The 21,692-nt window shown below is 34.5% G+C and overlaps 2 protein-coding genes across 2 annotated transcripts in view; one reads left to right on the top strand and one right to left on the bottom strand.

Moving 5' to 3' along the window:
- Positions 1-17,945, bottom strand: part of LOC136806341 (spliceosome-associated protein CWC27 homolog) — a 45,117-nt gene extending 27,172 nt beyond the window's left edge. The window contains exons 1-9 of the mRNA XM_067062903.1: positions 17,574-17,945; positions 15,886-15,961; positions 15,138-15,273; positions 14,378-14,419; positions 9,554-9,585; positions 8,734-8,877; positions 4,186-4,284; positions 3,496-3,605; positions 2,934-3,000 (exon numbers count right to left, since the gene is read on the bottom strand). Coding sequence (XP_066919004.1) covers positions 2,934-3,000; positions 3,496-3,605; positions 4,186-4,284; positions 8,734-8,877; positions 9,554-9,585; positions 14,378-14,419; positions 15,138-15,273; positions 15,886-15,927 — 672 coding nt within the window. The 5' untranslated portion in view covers positions 15,928-15,961; positions 17,574-17,945. The remainder of the gene's footprint in view (positions 1-2,933; positions 3,001-3,495; positions 3,606-4,185; positions 4,285-8,733; positions 8,878-9,553; positions 9,586-14,377; positions 14,420-15,137; positions 15,274-15,885; positions 15,962-17,573) is intronic.
- Positions 6,118-8,444, top strand: LOC136806338 (protein starmaker-like). Its single transcript, XM_067062901.1, has 2 exons — positions 6,118-6,296; positions 6,762-8,444. Exons 1-2 carry the CDS (start codon positions 6,227-6,229, stop codon positions 8,234-8,236), a joined length of 1,545 nt encoding a protein of 514 aa, XP_066919002.1. The 5' UTR covers positions 6,118-6,226; the 3' UTR covers positions 8,237-8,444.
- Positions 17,946-21,692: the final 3,747 nt, after the last annotated feature.

Genomic DNA, 21,692 nt, shown 5'->3' on the forward strand with positions numbered 1-21,692 from the left:
TGAAAGCCAATGAATTTTTATTCAAGTACATTAGAAAGCTGATTTACAGTGGATTTCAAGAACTTTTTGTAGGGAATCAGAAAAAATCAAATTGAGTCTCCAAAATTTTCCCCAAAAATCTCTAGCACCTCCTGTAGAGGGCTTCAAACTTTGTGTAATCTGGGTTTGGAAGCACTTTTAGCTGTCTGCTGATGGTCCTTGAGACTTTTTTGAAGCAAACTTTTGACCTGGAGTGGTTTACTGGTGGGTTTTGGCCACAAAAATAACATTTTCAGGATTTCTATTTTTGCGTAACCGTAAAAAATGGCCGAAAAAATTGCTATTTTGGCTGATCTGGAGCAAAATTCAAGATGGCGTATCTTTTTGAACCCCCTACAAATTTTTTTGAAACTTTCAGTAATGCTTCCTAAGTAGGTCTAGTTTATAACCTCAAAAAATCTCAGTGGGGGCTTGAAGTCTCTTAAAGAAAATGATTGAAATTGAAAATTTGCTTAACTTCGTTGTTTTTTTTTTCCCTCCTAAAATGCTAAATCAGGCCCACTTAAGGGCTCTAATGGTAAATTTTTGTCAAAATATTGGTTGATCTTCTCTAGCCAACTAATCATTGGCATTAAGGGAACAACTGTAAAAAAATTCAGGTCATTTCCATTAACAGATGACATTTTATGACTGTTTCTTTATTTTTAAGTTTAGAATATGTAAAAAAATGGGACTGACATCTGGCCTTTCCTACCATTCCAGGGCCTATATTTTCAGGAAAAGCCTCAACCTTTCACAGTTTGGTAAATATTATTCCTAAATATAAGCAGGTTACTTCAACTAAATGGGTTTAACAGTACTTAATTCCTATTCAAAAACTTTTTAGACTCATTCAGAAATCCTACTTTGACAATAATTTGCGCTTTACCGCAAAATTTCTAAGTCCAAGTGTCGTGATTAACTTTAGACTGGGAAAAAACGACGAAGTTAAGCAATATTTCAATCGATCATATCTTTAAGAGACTTCAAGCCCCCATTGAGATTTTTTGAGGTTATAAACTAGACCTACTTAGGAAGCATTACTGAAAGTTTCAAAATAATTTGTAGGGGGTTCAAAAAGATACGCCATCTTGAATTTTGCTCCAGATCTGCCAAAATAGCAATTTTTTCGGCCATTTTTGACGGTTACGCAAAAATAGAAATCCTGAAAATGTTATTTTTGTGGCCAAAACCCACCAGTAAACCACTCCAGGTCAAAAGTTTGCTTCAAAAAAGTCTCCAAGGAACATCAGCAGACAGCTAAAAGTGCTTCTAAACCCAGATTACACAAAGTTTGAAGCCCTCTACAGGAGATACTAAAGATTTTCGGGGAAAATTTTGGAGACTCAATTTGATTTTTTCTGATTCCCTACAAAAAGTTCTTGAAATCCACTGTAAATCAGCTTTCTAATGTACTTGAATAAAAATTCATTGGCTTTCAAAATCTGCTCCCCACCAGAGTTCATGATTTTTAGGGGTCAATTTTCGCTTAGTAGCCTATCTTTGAGACGCTGTATCTTCAAAACTACATGAGATATCAAGGTGAAATTTTCATGGTCTTATTTTCTTGTGTGATGGATCATTTGGTCAAAATTTCATCAAAATCTAAGAGGGTGAGGTATCACACTTTCTTTATTCTGAAGATTTTTAAAAAAAATGGCTCTTAAATAATTAAGTGGCACGCGCCTGACCGCGCGATTACGGTCGAAAAGGTGTATTGACACATATGCGCAGCAAGATTGGTCAAAAAAGAAAAATATTTTTTGCTTATGCCAGCATGATATAACAATAGGCAAACACTGTCTTGGGATTAAGTATCTATATGATATGAAACGGGAACACTCATGTAAATATGAAACCTTTAACAGGGATTAATTCGAAGGGGCTTTAAAAAAAGACGCGAGGCTTGACAACAGAATAATCTTTTGAAAAAATGATCTTTTCTTTCATGCATTTGATAAGAATGCATTGCTTTCTTTATACGGCGAATAAATGGAATATTCATAATTGAATTGGCCAAAAAAATTAAGAATGTGATAAGAATATCACAATTATGGAATTGCAAACTGAACCTAAGATTGCCATTCTTTAGAATATCTTTAGTTTAACTTTCACAAAAATGAATAATGTAAGAATAAGAATACTGTAGTGTAAGAATATTTTAGGATAGTTTTCCCAAAAAAGTTAAGAATATCCATGATGAAATAGAAAAACACCATTCTTATAAAAAATCGTTACCTCCGCAGTTGTACGCATAAGTTTATTTCTATTCACTGACTTACTTAATGATGATAATCAAAATTCTGCCTTATAATGAGCACTTTAATACGTCATAATCGTCAAGCTCAGGAGATAAGAGCTCCTCACAAACTTTATGACAGAGATGCTGTGTAAACTGTGTAATGTGAGTGAGAACAGGTTTTTTTTATAAGAACATTCAAAATTTTTGAAGCCTAATAATGTTTTAACATGTTCTTATTTTCGCCATTTTTTGAGTATCTTTGTCCATCCATTTTCCTATGAAATTCGGTGTTCTAGAGCCCGCAAAGCCTTAAAATGTTCTTAATTTGTTCTTAACATTTTGGCCATCGAAGCCTTATGCTCTTATATGGTTTGTTCTTATAAAATAAACGTGTCATAAAATTCAGGCGGAAAGCACTTATTTCAAACCAAAATTTAATTCTCCATAATATAATCTCCGGTATTTAAGATTTTTACCACCTGTCACTCTTTGTCCATAACTTTTTTTCCCAGCACCTACAAATTGACTTTATCCCTCATTCGAAGGCTGATAAAATCATCATTCCAACGGTGTATAGAAGAAACCTTTTAATGAATTAATTTTCTATGAAGTTCTAGTGGACTAATACACAACAGATTGGATATAAAAGAATTGAAAAGTTTTTAAAACCAACCTCTGTGCTTTCATCTTCATTTTCGTCGTCTTCTGCTTCTTCACCAAACGAAAGCAACTTGTAATTCCTTTAAACAATGAATACTATTGGTAAGAAATGACGTAATCGTCTTTCATTAACCATACAATAGAATGTCACCGTATTTCCATCCTTCTATAAAATTAGCCATTAGCGAGTTTATGTGTTCTTCAGCGACGGAGACGGTTAGCTTCTGATTTGTTTAGATCCTGATCAACTGAGAACGACGGTAAACAAGCACTTTTACCGTCCTCGATTACGCGGGTCAGAAGGTTATTCGAAATCGCTTCAGCTACTCCGTCGTCCTCAAAAGGGCAAATACATAAACTCAATATTATTCCTGTACAAAGTGAAATTGGAAGCTTGGGTCATGTAATAATCATAATATGAGGATCGATGCATGCTATTAAGAGTTAAAAACTATCAACCAAAAGCCTGATGAAGGAGACTAGTTCAAGCTTAGCAGGGTCAGATGTTGCCAAAATATTCCATTGCAGTGACAAGCTCACAGATACAGATTCAAAATCATTGTTGTAATTCTTACTTTGTCGCTTTAGATTTGCTTTTGATTTTGCCGGCCTTTTCGGAATCATCTTTTTGTTTCTTTTTCTTACGATCACGTGGCTCGATATCTTCAAAGGGATTGGATAAAATCTACGTGAGAAGGAAAAGAAAATGTTGATTTTAAATAGCAGAATAAAATGTCAAGAACTATCTTGTTTTGACTAGATTTTGTTAACCTGCGCTACAAGATCTGATATCAATAATCCCAGCTGGTGCCCAGCGTTGTTTTATTTATCGTTATATGGACGTTCTGAATATTAGATCACGTTAAGACAACGTTGTGTGCCACCAGGGAGGAATTTCTTCTCCAGAAATAGAGGGTTTTGTATGCTTCTAATTTTAAGATTCTCCAAACCAACCATTAAGCAGAATGCAGTGTGGCGAGCAGCGCACACACCCACAAAATTCAACACTATATACAAAACCAATAATTTGATTCAAGGAATTTCTTGGAATCAAATTTTCGCAAAAGGCATAAAAAAACCATAGAGGTTTAAACGTCGAACTTTTTCGAACTTTTTCAGACGATGCTTATACAACAAAATTTCCCAAGACAATTTGGAAATTGGAATGTAATTTTTTGTACTTGGCTAAAGGTGGAAATCTGACAGGGAGGGGAGGGTGGAGCTTTGAATCTTAATCATAAAAGAAATTAAGAAATCGTACTTACTTCGGTTTTAAGAATTTTGGGCGGAGATAAAGGGCGGTCTTCTTGATCGACTTCCAAATCGTTGAAACGTATCATGTTATAAATCGTGTTTCCTGTCACCTGTCAAGAAAAAGTGATCAAATTGTTACACTTAGGCTAAACTAATACATTCAACTCTCTCTCTCTCTAGTTCAAATCTGAAAAAAGTATTGCCCCCCCCCCTACTGGAAAGTGGTTAAAATTTTACTCTCTGTGGTTCGAATATTTCTCTAATTCGAAAAAATACAACTGTACTAGAGGTCGGGCTTATCATGTACCCGATATTTTTATATTCATAGAATTATATTTCACAGGTCTATCGACCTCTACGAAATAATTTTAGATTTATAAAATATTGTCTAATTCTTCATCTGTCGTCCAGTCGTCAGAAGATATGGACAGAGAAGACGTTGTTTTGGTCTTTATCCTAGGTTTTTGAACTAGGCGAAGCTTTGTTCTAGGGCTTCCTCTTACATGCCAAACGAAATCATCATTTTTTAAATTCATTTTTTTCGCCTTTTGGCACATATCTTTAATAATTTTTGTTTCGTTGATGGTGAAGTCGTCTGTAATGCTAAAGCCACCAATTTCATTGAATCGTTTCAGCTTATGCAGATTTTGCATTATCCGTTCTTTTTCCTCTATACTTTTTAAGATCAACTTGATTGGACGCCAATGTAGCCCTTTTTTGTTTTGTCCAATGCGATAATGGTGGGACGGTTTGATATCTTGGACGCCAATGTTACCTAGTATACCTTCAATATCTATTTTGTCTTGTTCCTGTTGTTCCTCTTTGTTATCTACCTCTAATTCCACCATTCCATGTATAATAATATTTCTTTTTCTTGATTCGATGTCTCTTTCTTCATTCTTGTTTTCTTGTTGGTGTTCTCTCACTGCTGATTTGAAATTATCCTTGTGTTTCTTAGTTATTTCAGCGTATGTTTTTTCTGATGTTTTTTCTATGTAATTCGTCGTTTGCTTTATTTCTTCTTTTATAATCTGCTTGGTTTTTATTTCAAAGTCAGCCATCTTATTGGTTAAGATGCTTTCGATATCGTTCTTAAGGCTGCTAGCTGGTTTTTAAGCTTTTTAATGACGTCGTCTTTCTTCTCAATCTCCCTCTGCATCATATGATACGAGTTCTCACCTATTTTACTCATTGGAGATCGTGTTATCCGCACGCAATTCTGACATAGATATTGTTCGTTATAAGTGTTGGCAAAAATTTGCAGCTGATAAAGCGGTAATTGGTGCACTCATAGTGTACCATGCGGTGGCATTTTCGGCATTTTAGACGGTTTTGGTCATCGTCAGAATTATAATTGGATAAAATATACAAAAATAGTGAGCAGTGCCGTAGCTACCGGGGGGTAGGTATCTTTAAGAGTGATTTTTTTCATGAAATGGAGTATTTTACCTTTAAATTTTGCCTTTTTTCTAATTATTTTAGTTTTTTGAGTGTCTTTTTAGCCAATCTAGAGCTCTAGATTTCAAAATCCCCCCTCCCCTCGGCCCAAACCATGGTTGCCTCTCACGATGTCACTGGACTTATGCTCCCCCTCCATCAGCATGCTTCCTACGGCACTGGGAGTAAGAATTAATAAGATTCAATTATATTTTCATTTGAAGATTCGAAATAGATAGATCATATTTCTATCAAAAGAAAACTTTATTGACGATTGACTTTTATAAGAGCAAGTCATTTAATTATTGTCAGCAAATCATATTACATTATAATATTGGTCTGTGTCAAGTCTCCTTAGAGACTTTCTGAAAAGAAAATATGAACGCTAATCTATTCAAGTCACTTCCTTGTATCAGCGGAAGTTATAAATTAGTCGGGGACGTTCTGGACATTAGATTAACGTTGAAACAACATTGTGTGCCAGCTGGGAGAGAAAGTTATAAATCTTATTTCAGAAGCATTTCGTTGATTTGTGCAGTAGCAATCGTTCAGAACGGAATTATCGAAACACACGGCTCAAGAATAAATCCGTACGTTACACCTTTGTAGGGAATTATGAAGAATTTACAGTTGTGTGTTTTACTATCCTGTTTGGTGTATAATGCTTACTGTTATCCATTAGCAGGTACAAGACAGTTCTAATTATTATGCTTTTTTGATCATTTTTTTCCATGCTCTTCCATTTTTTCTGAAGGTAACTAACTTAGAAATTAGCTATACGTTTTTTTATAAGAACATCCAAAATTTTTGAAGCCATTGATGTTCTTAACTTTTTGAGTTTTAAGCCTAAGAATGTTCTTAGCATGTTCTTATTTTCACCATTTCATGAGCATTTATGCCTATTTTCTTAATGAAATCGTGTGTTTTAGAGTCCGCAAGGCCTTAAAATGTTCTTAACTTGTTCGTAGCATTATGGCCATCGAAGCCTTATGTTCTTATAATATTGTTTGTTCTTATAAAAAATGTGTAATGGATGTAAACAGTGGAGTCCCCACAGCGCAAGCCCAGAGGGGGGGGCGTAAATTTGTTCGAGTTATGGAAAATAACTAACTAAATCTAAAACTATCATTTCACCATTTTTCTTAACCAGATTTGAAGGACGACGAGCAGGTCATTGAGAGAGATTCACCATCCGTTCAAAATGCAATGCAACCAGACAATAGCGCACAAAAAGACGAACAACAACAAGGTAAAACACAAAAAGATGAAGAGGAAAAACCAAACAAAGTTCCTGTAAATCTCCTCAACGACAGCGCTGATGAATCGAACGAGCCGCTCAAAGTTCTTGCTAAAGACGAAAAACCCACTGGGGAAAAGCCAATCAAATTACTGCAAAAAGACGAGAAAGAAAACTCAAATGACCACAAAGATGATAAAGACAGTACCGGAAATGATGCTCAAGATGTTGTTGCTGCTGATAGTTCGAACGGACAGAACGATACCCCAAATCAGACGAATGACAAAAAAGAATCATCAAATTTAGATAAAGCGAATTCAAGTGAGCAAGACATGCCAACTGTTGCCAAGAAAACACCAGAAAACAAAGCTGATGGAGTTGAAACAAACCAAGATGAATCCATTTCAGATGAAATTGACATCAACAGTGAGGAGGGAGATGTTGCCCAACAAGATGCATTTGAAATCAATAACACTGGTGAAGAATTGACTAAGGACGAAAAAGAAACAATCGAAAATGATGCTGAACCAATAATAGATAATTCTGTTGACAACTCTGAAGAGCAAAATGATGATGAGAACACAAATGATTCTCAGGGCAAATCTGTGGAAAATTCCAATGATCCAAAGGAGAATTCGTTTGAAAACACAAAGGATTCTACGGACAATTCCTTGGAAAACAACACAGAGGATCCCTTCGAAAACAACGAGGATGATCCCTTGAGAAATGACGAGAGTGATTCCTTCGCAAGCAACGAGAATTCCTTGAGCAATGACGAGGATAATTCACTCAAAAAGAACGACGATCTCTTGAGCAATGACGAGGGCGATTCCTTCGAAAGTGACGAAGAAGTTGATGATGTGATGAGAAGTGCTGACGAAGAAACAGATAATATCGAAGATGAGAGCGAGAGAAGTGTGAAAGATGAAGAAGAGACAAATTCGGAAAATGACATAGAAGAGAAGGACGAACAGGAGGAGAAGGATTTAGATATGAGTGAGCAACAAGAAGAAGAGGAAGCTTCTCTTGAATACGAAGAGAAGGATCAAAATGACGAATATCTTAATGATGAAGAGAAGGATTTAGATGACGAAGATATTAGTGAGCAACAACAAGAGGAGCAGCAAAATAGGGAAGATGAATCTTCTCTTGACAACGAAGATGAGGAATATGTGACTGAACAACAAGATAATGAAAACGAAGACGAAGATGAAAATAAGGGCGAAGAGTTAGAACAAGACCAAGAACAAAACGATGGTGGGAACATTCAAGTGATGGATGTCGACGAAGTTGCCAATTCAAATCAAAATGAAAAAGTAGTGGATAATGATGCGGAAATTCAAAATAGTCCGATGGATTCTACAGTGGAAAGATTCCATGAGGACTAAAATAATCTATTAAGCTTTCTTGAACATTTTGACAGAACATTGATCAATAATAACAATTAAATTGAAAATCCCACTAACTTGAATAAAATGGGTTTTAGGGTAAATTTTAATTTAATCTATAGCATGATTAATTAGACTAATTATTCTCATGATTGTGTAAAATATTATTTCAATTTAGTAAATTTCGAATGTAACTAACGATAATGTAGTTTTTCAAACAAACTCATTTCCATCACAATATGCCCGTTAAGATTGGTCTCGAAAATATCTAAAAAATAGACGTAAGCTTTTGCTAAGCCGCCACTCCCCCGCCATGATCCCATTGCTCCTTTAAACTGTTTTTAAAGAACTGTAAGTAAGTACTACCTCTAATTACAGTCGAGACTGGTTGGTCAAGTTTGATAAAAATATAATCATTTTAACTTTAGTAGCTGAAGACCAGGCAATATTGGTTATCAAGCGTTTAAAGTGTACAAATTTTACATAAAGCAACAAACCTTTCCGAAAATGGTATGTTTCTTTTGTAATTCTTCAGTTCGGTCCAACGTGAAGAAGAACTGGCTTGCATTATCGTCTTTGCCTGCATTTGCCATGGCAACCAAGCCACGCCTGTTGAACTTCAACCGTTGATGAAACTCATCCTGTGAGAAAAAGGATGAAGCTGTTTACGATGTTAATCAAAATCTTTGTCGTCGATTTAGCTTCATTCCCTCAATGACGTGAAGTTAGTTTTGACAATTTCACGTTAATAAGCCAGGTAAATCATTCGCAATTAGCCTATGAAAAACTAACGTCATAGATATTTTAGAAGTAACTTTTTATGTGTTATGTTTTGGATTGACAATCAGACATTTGACCTGTTCATATAGCGTTCTCTAAGGATGGCAGCCATACCCCCAAAATTGGAGTTCACCCTATTCTTTGATTCAGTCCTAAAACAAACCTTGACCTGTTTATGACATTCCAAAATGACATTACAGACCTAACACCTGATTGGTTGCAAGTGACGTATTGAGTGATTATACACGTCACTTATAAACAATTAGCTGTTGGAATGATGTGAGAAATGTGAAAAGACAATAGTGGTCCTGGCCGAAAATCTATCCCACCCTTTGATTTGGTCCTACAACCACCCATGGTTAGAACGCTTGCCTACAACAAACCTTGAGCTGTTTATTAGTTTCAAGGACCGTTCTTTTCCATAAAATCTTTTAAAGGTTTATCCATAAGGGTAGGACGCTTTGACTTAATATTTGGAGTACTTGAATATGATAATTAGTAGAACAATATAGTTATAAGTTGCTAAAAAGAACTTACTTTGAAAGGTGCTCCATAAATAGATTCACCACCTGATTAAAAAAAAATTCAATCATCATTCACAGGCTTTGTCGTTTGAAAACTTCAAACGTGTGGTCGATCACACTCCTAACATCTGAATTTAGCTGTCCCCCCCCCTGGATTCTGATTTCGCCCAAACTTTTGAGGTATGGGGGGGGGAATGAAAAATTTGAAATTTGAGGGGAGAAAATAAAGAGGGGGAAAAACCATAAATTTTGGAAATTTTGATGGGGGAACTTCACTGATCTCAAGGTAATCTTGCGGAAGACCTGTTAAACAATAAAATCAGCAAACCTTACTTGAACCAAATCAATTTTTCATTTTCAAGCAGTTTCAAGGCTATAATTACGCACGGAGCGAGCGTAAGCGAGCGGAGTGCGACTCTTTTGGCAAACGCATGCGCGTAAGCAAAATTTACAAAATTTCAATGATATGCGGGCCCTAAAAATGGAAATTCAGTTTTTTTTCACGATTTTTTTTCGTCTAGCCGCTATTCAAACATGTTTAGCCTCTGGAATGGTTCAACTTTGAAAATTTCGTGAAAATTAGCGTTTTTAAGAGAAGTCGTTGCAGTGTCAATCTTTCGCAAATTTAAAAACCCACTTTCCCTTGGAAAAAATTGACGTTTTTTGGTTTTTTGGGACCCTTGGGGTATAAAGTACCTGTTGACCGCAAAAATTCCAAAATTTGCGAATTGACCGTTGATAACATTAGGGGTAAAGGGATCCAATGACGTCACGGGTTTGGGAAAAAGTTCAAAATGCGAAATCTCGAGTTTGAAGAGGAGTTGGGAGGTCGTTGACCCCTCATTCTATCGGGAATTTTACGGGGAATGAGATTGGAGGGTTTATAAGGCTTGAGTAGGACTTTCAAATTTGGCTGAATTTTCAGCCATTTTAAGTTGATGACGTCATCAAAACAAAAAAAATGCGATAACGTGAGATTGGAAAGGAGTTGGGAGGTCGTTGACCCCTCATTCTATCTTTAATTTTATGGGGAATGAGATTGGAGGGTTTATAAGGCTTGAGTAGGACTTTCAAATTTGGCTGAATTTTTAGCCATTTTCAGTTGATGACGTCATCAAAAAAAAATGCGATAACTCGAGATTGGAAAGGAATTAGGAGGTCGTTGACCCCTCTTTAGATCGGGAAATTTATCGAGAATGCAATGAGAGAGGGGTGTTATGAGGCCTTAGGACGACTTTAAATAAAAATTGGTTAACATTTGGGTAAGCAGCGTGAGAAAATCAAAACTAAACAGCCGAAAAGAACTGAACTCTCGAAATAAATAATGGAAAAGCGTTAAAAAACTATTTTTTGATGAGCTCTTACTCCATTCTTTCCAAAAAGTCAGTGAAATTAAAACTGATGAAATATATAGAAATTATTACAAAACTACTCGACACACACGTGACACGACCCAAAGTAAATGGATTCAGTTTTCGGCTCTTTCGTTCGTTTTGCGAAAACCAAACAGTTCTTTTTATCAATGTATGGATAAAAACTTGAAATTCTTTAATACTTGTCAAGAATATTTTCCATAACAAAACGAGGGAAATTCAATGTCTTTTTCTTTGATTAAACCATAAACCAGGTAAAACGAGGGATTTGTGTAAAAAGTCTCTTGTGTCTCTGCCAATCCTCCACAAAACTGTGTCTTTGACTTTTCAGCATCAATTCTTCAACAATCAACACTTTTTACTTCGAAAATTCAACCCAATTAGTTTTTGTTGCAAAAATGTTGTTTCAGACCATTCATAGCTTTTAAACCAGTATGCATTTTCTCATCTATGCATCGATAAACAAAAACATCGAAAGTGTTATCAATCTGATAGAGAAACTCATTAATGAAGAATTTCTTCTCAATCGAAAAAATTCAATGCATCTTCTTTTTCTGTGTTTACTGTAATGTATAATAATTTCACATCTCTGAAAAAGCTGCTCATTTATTTTGAAGCTTCTGGATCGACAAAATTTTTCTTTATTTTGATGTGCATAATTTTGGCGGGAACTTCGGTCGAATGTTTTTGTTCGAATCTAAAATTCGAATCTAACAAGATTTTCGAACAAAAACATTCGAAATTATAGAGACCCGGAAGTTATTTTTCATTTTTTAACTTTGGAATTTTTGCTTCCTTAGCTTTCCGAGTTATTATTGATCTTCTAACTCGGGAAATAGTTGGCTCTATAGAATCCCTTTCGCTTTGCGAACACGAGACTCGTTCTCCGTGCGTAACCCCTTTTACGATTGATTTCAAGCTTTCCAAAACTTTAAACTTGATCTACGGCATTTTTATGTTAAACATATCTGGGAACTGCAAAATTGTCAAATAACGTGGGGAAAGCAAAAAAGAAGGGGGGAGCCAAAAATTTTTATAACATGGTGGGGATAAAAAAGAGGGGGAATCGAGAAAAATTTGGATTTTTAATAGGGGGGACCAACCCAGGAGGACAGGCATACTATCCACCACTTTTAATAGTAAACAGGTTCAAAAATAGTGTGACATTAAAAAAAGTTTCTATTTTTCTTAGAATTAGGAAAATTGCAATATCTGTGGGTTACTTTATCGAAAATTTATAAAAATTTGTAGAAAGGTGGGTTACAATATGCTTAACAGTGTGGGTAACTTTTATTTTTGTTTTAAGTCAAATTTTGTGGGTTACATTAAAATATAAGTCCTCTTTATTAACGTAACCCACAAGTTTTTGAAAACAAGATTCATTTTAACAATTACATAGAATTAGTTCAAAATAGCTTGGCGGACATCAGTAAGAAAAAGGAAAGTAGTCGGATAAGGTTCTTGGCAAATATTGTGGGTCAAACTCGAGTAATATTTATTGTATGTGTTATTGAAAATCTTAGATAAGTGTGGGTTACATTGTTCAATGCTGTTGAAACTCACTGAGGTTATTCTATGGTGGTTTTAATTTCATCGTATATAAGTTAAAATTACTTCCGAGCAATTTTTGTGGGTTACACGCCTTAAAAAAAGAAGATTTTACAGGATGTAACCCTGTGTCATTTTATTTCATAAAATAGAAATCTATAACTCTTTCAATAACCTAGAAACCCTAAAAACAACTGTACACAACTTTAACTAAAAATAAGAACTTTTCATCAAATAGTGTGGGTTACAAGATTTACATCAGCCAGAGCCTAAATTCGATGAAAACCATCATAGCATAAAGGATGAATTGGTAATCAATGAAAATTATCAAGATGACAGGTTTCTAAAAGCCTAATATCTTTCTTTCTAGCTTTTTCATCATAATATTCATACAACACTATCTTCTGAGCAACTTTTGTGGGTTACACAGAAGAATGGTTAAAAAAAGGAAATGTTTTTGTAACAAATGTTAAAACTACAATGCAATGTCTTCGGCAACTAGAATTGAAAAAAACTGTTCCACTGTTGGACTGTAACCCACAAAACCTTTCTCACTACTGATTCATTTGTAAAACAAAACTTTCTCAAAAGTTTAGTAAAAACTCCTTCAAAAAAATTCTAAACATTCTTCTTTCTAAAAACGCTATGCAATGCAATGTCCTCTGTGAAAGAATAGTAACTTTGTAACCTTGAATGTAACCCACAATTCTTCAACGAAACATTATTATTTATGTCTTCATTTAATTCAATATTTTACTTGGAGAGAAAAAGAACACTAAAAAACAATTTGGAGAAAAAAATAAAAAAGTTAGGTCACTGGCAAAGCATTCAAAACTTAGCTTCAGTGTATTAAACGGGATAAGTTACCCACAATTCTTGCCTTAATTCTCTAAAAGATAAAATGCATTTGCTTAAGGTAAACACTATTTCTAAGAATTGTTTCTAGAACAATTTGTACAAAAACTTCTTAGTAGTTATGTATAAGCAAGGAAGATGTTTAGCAAACACAACTTATATATAATAAGATGAAATCGAAAATGTAACCCACAAACTTTGACAAAGAGCAATTTTTTTTATTTGAGGAAGCTATGAATAGGTTGGAAAATGTCTGTACAAAAAATTACGCTCAAATATCAATGTGAAACCAATGGGTCCCTTATTCAGAAATGTAACCCGCATTTCTTGCTTCTATTTGGAAGAATGTTACCCACAAAACTTGTTTAAATCATATTTGAGACATTCTCTAACAATACCAGCAATTTTTTTTCAAATATCTTGTTCCTATAATGTACAACATGTAATACAAACCAGGCCATGTTGTAACCCACATGCTATTGTAACCCACAAAACTTTACCTGTGAAAAACTCGAATAAAATCATACCTAGTTACCCACAAAATTTAATAATTATATCATTGGAAAGCTCAACAATCAGGCTCTCTTTCTAAAGTTATTTGAAAAATGTAACCCACCTTGACAAAAAATTATAAAGAAAAATGTGGCTCAAATAAGAAAGTCAAAAAAATGTCACAAAACCCCCCTTAATTTTTGAAACTGTTCAAAAGCCTAGTAACCACTGTATCCTATTGTTTTTTTCTAAGATAAGGGCCTAGCTTTTATTCAATTTCACCGAGCATTTCATGTCTAGATCAGATCTCAATACAAAGAACACGCATACAACAATGGTGCATTTAACACCTTTGGTAAATGTGGATGGAAAGTTCAAATTAATACAAAAACTTTACCGAATTTCAGTCACTCTTCCAAGGCTTGTAAACAACTTGGACAGAAAATCGTAGTACAATGGAGTATTCAACTCAAACCCTTATAATTGAAATGTCTCCTCAATGCAAGCAAGTTTTAAATTCCTATCAGAGATTACCATTCTTTTTAAACCTTACTTCATAACTGTCTCACCTGTACCAGTACCTGTCGGATCTCCACCTTGTGCTATGAAACCTGTTTGGATAAAAAGAAATATATATTGGAAAAACTTACTATTAACTTAAAACATCTATCAACCCTCTTCTTACAACCCCTAAGGGTCATCTGTGCTAAATTTCAGCCTTTTATCACCATCTGAATGCTTTTGAGGAGACTGGTAGCGAAAATAAATGGAAAATCCTTCTCGATGATGAACAAGTGCAGGAGTGCTCTTGTTAAAAATGCAAAATAGCCTTGCATTGAAGCGATAAAGTAACGTCAATATTGTTTTTTAAGTTATTCCAATGCTAAAAATAGTTTTCCTTCTATTGCAGAGGCTTTGAAAAATGCCTTTAGAATTTTGGCGAGAATTGGCTTGGTTTAATTTACTTGTGAACTAAAATGCTGTGTGCCGCAAAAAATGTTTCCACCTTTGAAGTAATTTTCAAGGTTTTAAAATAATTATTAACAAATAAGATTATCAAAGTGAAGCAATTTTGACTTGTGGTGAATAGGATTGTCCCTAAACTAAATAGTTACTTTTGACTTTTATTAGCATAGCTGAGCATAGTAAAAAGGAGTCCAGGTTTAGATTTGAATGTCTTTATCAACCCATCCCACTACTATGTTTGAAAAAATCCCAAAATAACTTTAATAAATATATTGACAAAGTTCAACACTTAATGTTTTCAGCTTCAAAAATATTGGATGTTTTTATAAAAAGAAAGACATGTAAATATTAATTGACAGATACCTTTAACAACTCGGTGAAAAGCAGTTTCATCGTAGTAACCTTCCATACACAACTGAATGAAATTGCGACATGCTTTGGGTGTTTCTTTAGACCATAACTCAATGTCAATCTCACCCAGGGATGTTTTCATCAAAACCTGATAAAAAGATATGTCATGTACTTATACAGGGATGAGCTGGAGTTTTTATAAGATGCTTCACTATTTCGTCATTTGTAGTAATAGACTTTTCAAAAAAAGTATCAAAATTCTTTTATTGCAGGTTAACGACCAACCAAATCAAATAAAAGCTTGTTAAAACTCCAACTCATCCCTTTATACATAGAAGTTGACTTTACTAATTAGTCTAATTTGTTCGAATTACAAGGAAGGAGATTTGAAGGAAAGTATTTTAACAGGGTTTCCCTTTGACAAGATTTGAGAATTAATTCAAATTGTAAAGGATACTTAAATGCAAAAAGATTTTTAATAGCGACTGATCTAACCGCCTCTTAAGAAAAACGTCTTATGGAAAGTAAAATTGAATTAAAACAACATCTACTAGGTGTGTCATAAATAAGCTACTCCCAGTTGAAATTTCTTGAGTTCTGTAAAGTTTTTTTGAATCAAACTATATCCTATTGGAAGATAAAATTTCATCCATTACATCAAAAGCTATATACTAAAATAAAAAAAATCTATCTTCTGAAATCACTCAAGGCGAATTTTAACAAGGGACTTATTTCTGACATATTTGGAAGAATAACTCACCTTTCCGTTGGTAGGTGGCTCTTGAATATAAATATTACTCATCTTAATTGCTCCAAAAGTTATTATAATTTGTATGCTAAAATCATAAAATATGAATACCTTTAATAATATTGATACTAAAAAAAATCAAAAAATCGCAAATTACCCAAAAACTGTCAGTTTTCAAGCTTGGTAACATTTTCATTCCAAATCAGCAACCTCAAATCGACTAAAATCAATGGTCAAAGCTTGTTCACCGACATTTTGAAAAAAAGTGAAATTTTTTTAGGGGGCTGGCCACCACCTAACATGCAAAAAAAGGGCTGTCAGTATCCTCAGTATAGACCAAAACTCCTATATATCAAGATTACGGGATTTGGAGTGCTGGCCGATTTTAATTTCGTTTTTAGTGGTTTCACTTTCGATTTCAAGCCAAAATCTTAGCAACGGGGTACTTACCCATAGTTAAAGGGGTTTGTGCAAAAAAGCAAACATAGAAAATTTTCTGAATCCCATATTTCGATTGAACCAATAAAAGATAAAACTTTTCCATGTTTCACTTTTTTGCACCAATTCTTCAAAATGAAAATATTTAAGATTTAAAATTCTTCTTTTATTCAATGATTTTTTATGGCACTTTGTTGACAATCTAACTCTCTCATCAAATTCCTGGCACTTTTTCTAGAGAAAATTGTAACACAGAATAAAAAGACGCTCCGGCTCTTTCTCTATAGAAAATTGTACCACAGAATAAAAAGACGCCCAGCTCTTTCTCTATAGAAAATTGTACCACAGAATAAAAAGACGCCCCAGCTCGTTCTCTATAGTCGACTATTTTCGATTGGTTCGATTACATTCGATTGATCTTCGATTTTAATCGATTACAATCATGTTCGATAAGATTGATTGCGATTAAATTATTCCGAGCGTTTTAAGTACGTATGAGGGCAAATAAAATTGAATACAATTGAATCAATCGAATGTACCGTCAACTGCTCCAACTTGGGACTATGCAACATGGGACGGCCATTCCACCACCCTTTCACCAAACCACCAAATTCATTTGATTTGAGTTTAATGAACCGCGTATTAAAAGATACACAATTTCTCTTTCGCACCGAGTAAGCTTTTAAATCGAAATATGAAAAAAATCCATAGTGGAACAGGCGCGAAATGTGAGCGTTTGATGTCACTCACGCAGCAAGTTACACACTTGCTTGCTATTTGTTAATCTCATCAGGTGGTAGGCGGTTAGGCGGTGGGCGTTCTCTAATTCTCCATTCAGCGTCCGGTCATTTTAAATGAAAACAAAAGTTAAAAAGGGCGCGCTATCAGTGAAAGTTATAGTGACATGTTATGACAGTATGATTGATAAACTTGGTGGAGTTATCAAAACAAATTTGTTGTCAAAGAGTCCCATGTTGCGTACACTCGTCCCGAATATAATGGAACGTAATCGAACGTAATCGAAGCAATTGAACGGCAAATCCTGGGTAATATTCGACTGCAATTCAATTGCGTTCGACAATCGAATTGCAATTATTCGATTGTGTTTGATTGCAATCAATTGATTTGACGTTCAATTCGTTCGATTGACACCGTCTGGTCATATTCAGCTTCAATATACTACCGTGAGAGGTCCTAAATCCGACACCACTGCCTAAATCTGATGGGGTCTTTCAAAGATACAAAATAAAATAAAAACAAACCTTTCGCTGTGACGCAACGAAGATACCAAAGTGTCAACTAAACTGAGAGATTTGATACACTGAACCAATTGAACCAAATAACAATAATTGCTTCTTATAGCAAAACATATTTTTTTATTGCAATATGCTCAACATCATAAATGACAACAGTAGTAACAGCATCGTAAAAAGTAATGAGATGTTTTGATTTTCCAAAGCACACGAAAATATAAAAGAGGTCTGTGTACGAGCATGCTCATTTTGAAACGTTACGTAATCAAGCCTGGTTTTTATTACTTTACACTTGGCTTGGTTTGGGCCTTCCGTAAATAAACATCCGGACTTATGGGTGGTAAAGAGGGCGTTGATAGTTGCCACTTCATTGATTCGATGTTTGTTATTCAAATTAAGTGATACCGCATCCGCCCTTTTTTTAACTTCGTTTGCGCCATTTTTACAATTTAGTCTGATTGTTTCTTGATGGAAACCAGCCCAAGTTGTTTCATATTTTTCCCGCACAAGTCACTTTTATTACAAAACTGTTATCGTTTTAAAAATGAGCAACTGATCCAGAATAAAAGGTAATTATTTTTACAACTCACACTTTTTAATTACATTAATTGACATCTTGACATTACAGCTATCTTGTTAGATGTTTTGTTTCGAGAGTTCTAGCAATAGTTTATCGTTCAACTTGGAGAGGGAATGTTTGTAAACATAGAATTTTTTTTTCATAACAGTTATTTGGGGGTCGGAATTAGGCAGTGGAACCATAAACTTATTTTAATAAAGGCGTTAGTCACGAACGGGAAACCGTTTGTGACGAACGGTTTTTAAATAAAACCGTTCGTGAAGAACGCTTTAAAAACTTCAAGATATAAAACCATACGCGAAGAATGCTTTTCCATTTACCGTGAATGCTTTTGAACAATCGTTTTAAAATCGTTCGTCACAAACGGTTATAAGTTTTTAAAAATGTGTGCTGAATGGCCCTTCTTAACAATTGTCAAGATCATCGTCCTTAAAGGTATTCTTTGGGAATAAAAGGAGCTTATTTTAGGCAGTGTCTTTATGCTGAGTCAGATAAATCAAAGCTATTTTTTATGCAACGATATCCTGTAAACAAGTGAAAGATCAAAACGCTACCTTAATTCAAAAGGGGCCTAAGTCCAGGTACCCCCCAGTTCAAAAGGGGCCTAAGTCCATTTTTATGAAATTTGAGATCTTTAGTTTTTTTCAATCTCTGGCTCATTTGCTCTCTTTTGATGTACATAACAAGTAGTTTTTAAAGTTAAAAAGGTTCAAAACTTCATACTGAAGCTCTGATAAAAGTGATGTTTAATTCAAAAGAGGCCTAAGTCCATCATCTTTTTACAATTAAGGGCCTAAGTCCATCAACTTTTTACAATAAAAAGGCCTAAGTCCACCAAAATAAGTTTGTTAAGTTTTGAAGAGGCCTAAGTCCAATTGAATTGCAAATGGGCCTAAGTCCATGCATCCTAAAAAGTTTAATTGAGTTTTTCTTTATTTTACTGAGATTGTCTTTTCTCTTTATCTTGAATCTAGGTGTAAGTGGTTTTATTTTGGAGTGTCATATGTGCAGGTTTTGAACTCTAAAAGGCAGAAATTAACCCTCACACGTTTTTCAAAATTCATGTTTAATTCAAAAAAGGCCTAAGTCCACTCTGCAAGATATACTAAGTTGCACCTGTTACATACAAAAATACATTCCTTTCAAACGAATGCCTTTTCATTGGAAAAACAACTTATAGCTATGGCTTTCAGAAAACATTTACTTCAAAGCTTTACCATCAAAAATGGTTTCAGAATCAAGGAAAAACTTTAATTGCAATTTTCTCAAAATGACCCAAATGGACTTAGGCCCCTTTTGAATTAAGGCTCACAGGACTTAGGCCCCTTTTGAATTAAGGTAGCGAAAAGTTGTTTCGAGATGTGACCTCACATTCTTTTGCATTTGTAAACAAAAAAAAGAGGCTCGGAAAACACGAGTTAAAAAACACAAGTTAAAAAACACGAGTTAAAAAACACGAGTTACAAATAACACGAGTTACGTTAAATGTGACGTCATCAATGGGAAATTATGACGTCACAAGTAGATAATTTAACTCGTCAATTTATGGTGCACCTTAATCTTAGGAGTTAATTAACTCGTCAATCTATGGTGCACCTTAATCTTAGGAGTTAATTAACTCGTCAATTTATGGTGCACCTTAATCTTAGGAGTTAATTAACTCGTCAATTATGGTGCACCTTAATCTTAGGAGTTAATTAACTCGTCAATCTATGGTGCACCTTAATCTTAGGAGTTAATTAACTCGTCAATCTATGGTGCACCTAATCTTAGGAGTTAATTAATCGTAATTATGGTGCACCTAATCTTATTAAGTTAATTAAATCTTAATCTGGTAAATTCTCTTAGGAGAATTAAAATTTATGCACCTTAATGAGTTTAATTAACTCGTCAATCTTGGTGCACCTTCTTGAGTTTAATTTAGTCAAGTTAATTAATTTGTTAATTTTAATTTACTTAATTACCTTAATCTTAATAATTATGGTCTACCTTAACTTAGGAGTTAATTAACTCGTCAATCTATGGTGCACCTTAATCTTAGGAGTTAATTAACTCGTCAATTCTATGGGTGTTATTACTCACCTTAATCTTAGGAGTTAATTAACTCGTCAATTTATGGTGCACCTTAATCTTAGGAGTTAATTAACTCGTCAATTCTATGGTGCACCTTAATCTTAGGAGTTAATTAACTCGTCAATCTATGGTGCACCTTAATCTTAGGAGTTAATTAACTCGTCAATCTATGGTGCACCTTAATCTTAGGAGTTAATTAACTCGTCAATTTATGGTGCACCTTAATCTTAGGAGTTAATTAACTCGTCAATTATGGTGCACCTTAATCTTAGGAGTTAATTAACTCGTCAATCTATGGTGCACCTTAATCTTAGAGAGTAATTAACTCGTCAATTATGGTGCACCTTAATCTTAGGAGTTAATTAACTCGTCAATCTATGGTGCACCTTAATCTTAGGAGTTAATTAACTCGTTCAATCTATGGTGCACTTAATCTTAGGAGTTAATTAACTCGTCAATCTATGGTGCACCTTAATCTTAGGAGTTAATTAACTCGTCAATCTATGGTGCACCTTAATCTTAGGAGTTAATTAACTCGTCAATCTATGGTGCACCTTAATCTTAGGAGTTAATTAACTCGTCAATTTATGGTGCACCTTAATCTTAGGAGTTAATTAACTCGTCAATTTATGGTGCACCTTAATCTTAGGAGTTAATTAACTCGTCAATCTATGGTGCACCTTAATCTTAGGAGTTAATTAACTCGTCAATTTATGGTGCACCTTAATCTTAGGAGTTAATTAACTCGTCAATCTATGGTGCACCTTAATCTTAGGAGTTAATGAACTCGTCAATTTATGGTGCACCATAAATTGACGAGTTAAATTATCTACTTGTGACGTCATAATTTCCCATTGATGACGTCACATTTAATTAACGCTTGTTTTTTGTAACTCGTGTTTTTTAACTCGTGTTTTTTAACGGGGCTCCCCAGGGGCTGGCGCGACGCGTGAATGACCCTTTTTTCTGTCGTGAATACGTGAATTGGACTTTTTCAACGCTTGAATACGTGAGTTGAGATATCCGCGTGAACGTGAAGATAAGATTTTACCAGCGTGAATTCGTGAATTGAGATTTTGAGCATGAACGTGAAAAGCAAATTATTGTCTAAAACAAAACTGAATAAACCTAAATATGTAAAATTTTCTTGCTTGCTTCGCTCGCATAATCCTTGATATCATATTGACCTATTGCCATTGTAAAGTTATTCAAAATAATCAAAAATTGAAACAGAAACCAATATTTTTTCCTTATTTTTCTAAGGGCGCATTTTGTGATGCAAATATTGCATCCGGCGAGAGTGTTTTGAGCCAAAACAAAAAAGTCTAAATGAGAAAATTTTCTTTGTCGGCGCTAATGATGGTCGTCTTTCTGTAATCGCTTATATTGTTACTAAATGCAGTACACAAAATGATACCGCATGAACTTGGAGACAGTGAAGGGTATTTGAGTCTTCGATAATTTACAAAAGTAGG

This window comes from Clytia hemisphaerica, unplaced genomic scaffold, assembly GCF_902728285.1.
Source record: "Clytia hemisphaerica strain Z4C2 unplaced genomic scaffold, Clytia hemisphaerica genome assembly, whole genome shotgun sequence".
In the NCBI taxonomy this organism is placed as follows: domain Eukaryota; kingdom Metazoa; phylum Cnidaria; class Hydrozoa; order Leptothecata; family Clytiidae; genus Clytia; species Clytia hemisphaerica.

Coding starts and splice junctions, on each gene's coding strand:
- LOC136806338 (XM_067062901.1), top strand. CDS start 6,227: ATGAAGAATTTACAGTTGTGTGTTTTACTATCCTGTTTGGTGTATAAT. Junction 6,297..6,761: donor TTACTGTTATCCATTAGCAG/GTACAAGACAGT, acceptor TTTCTTAACCAG/ATTTGAAGGACGACGAGCAG.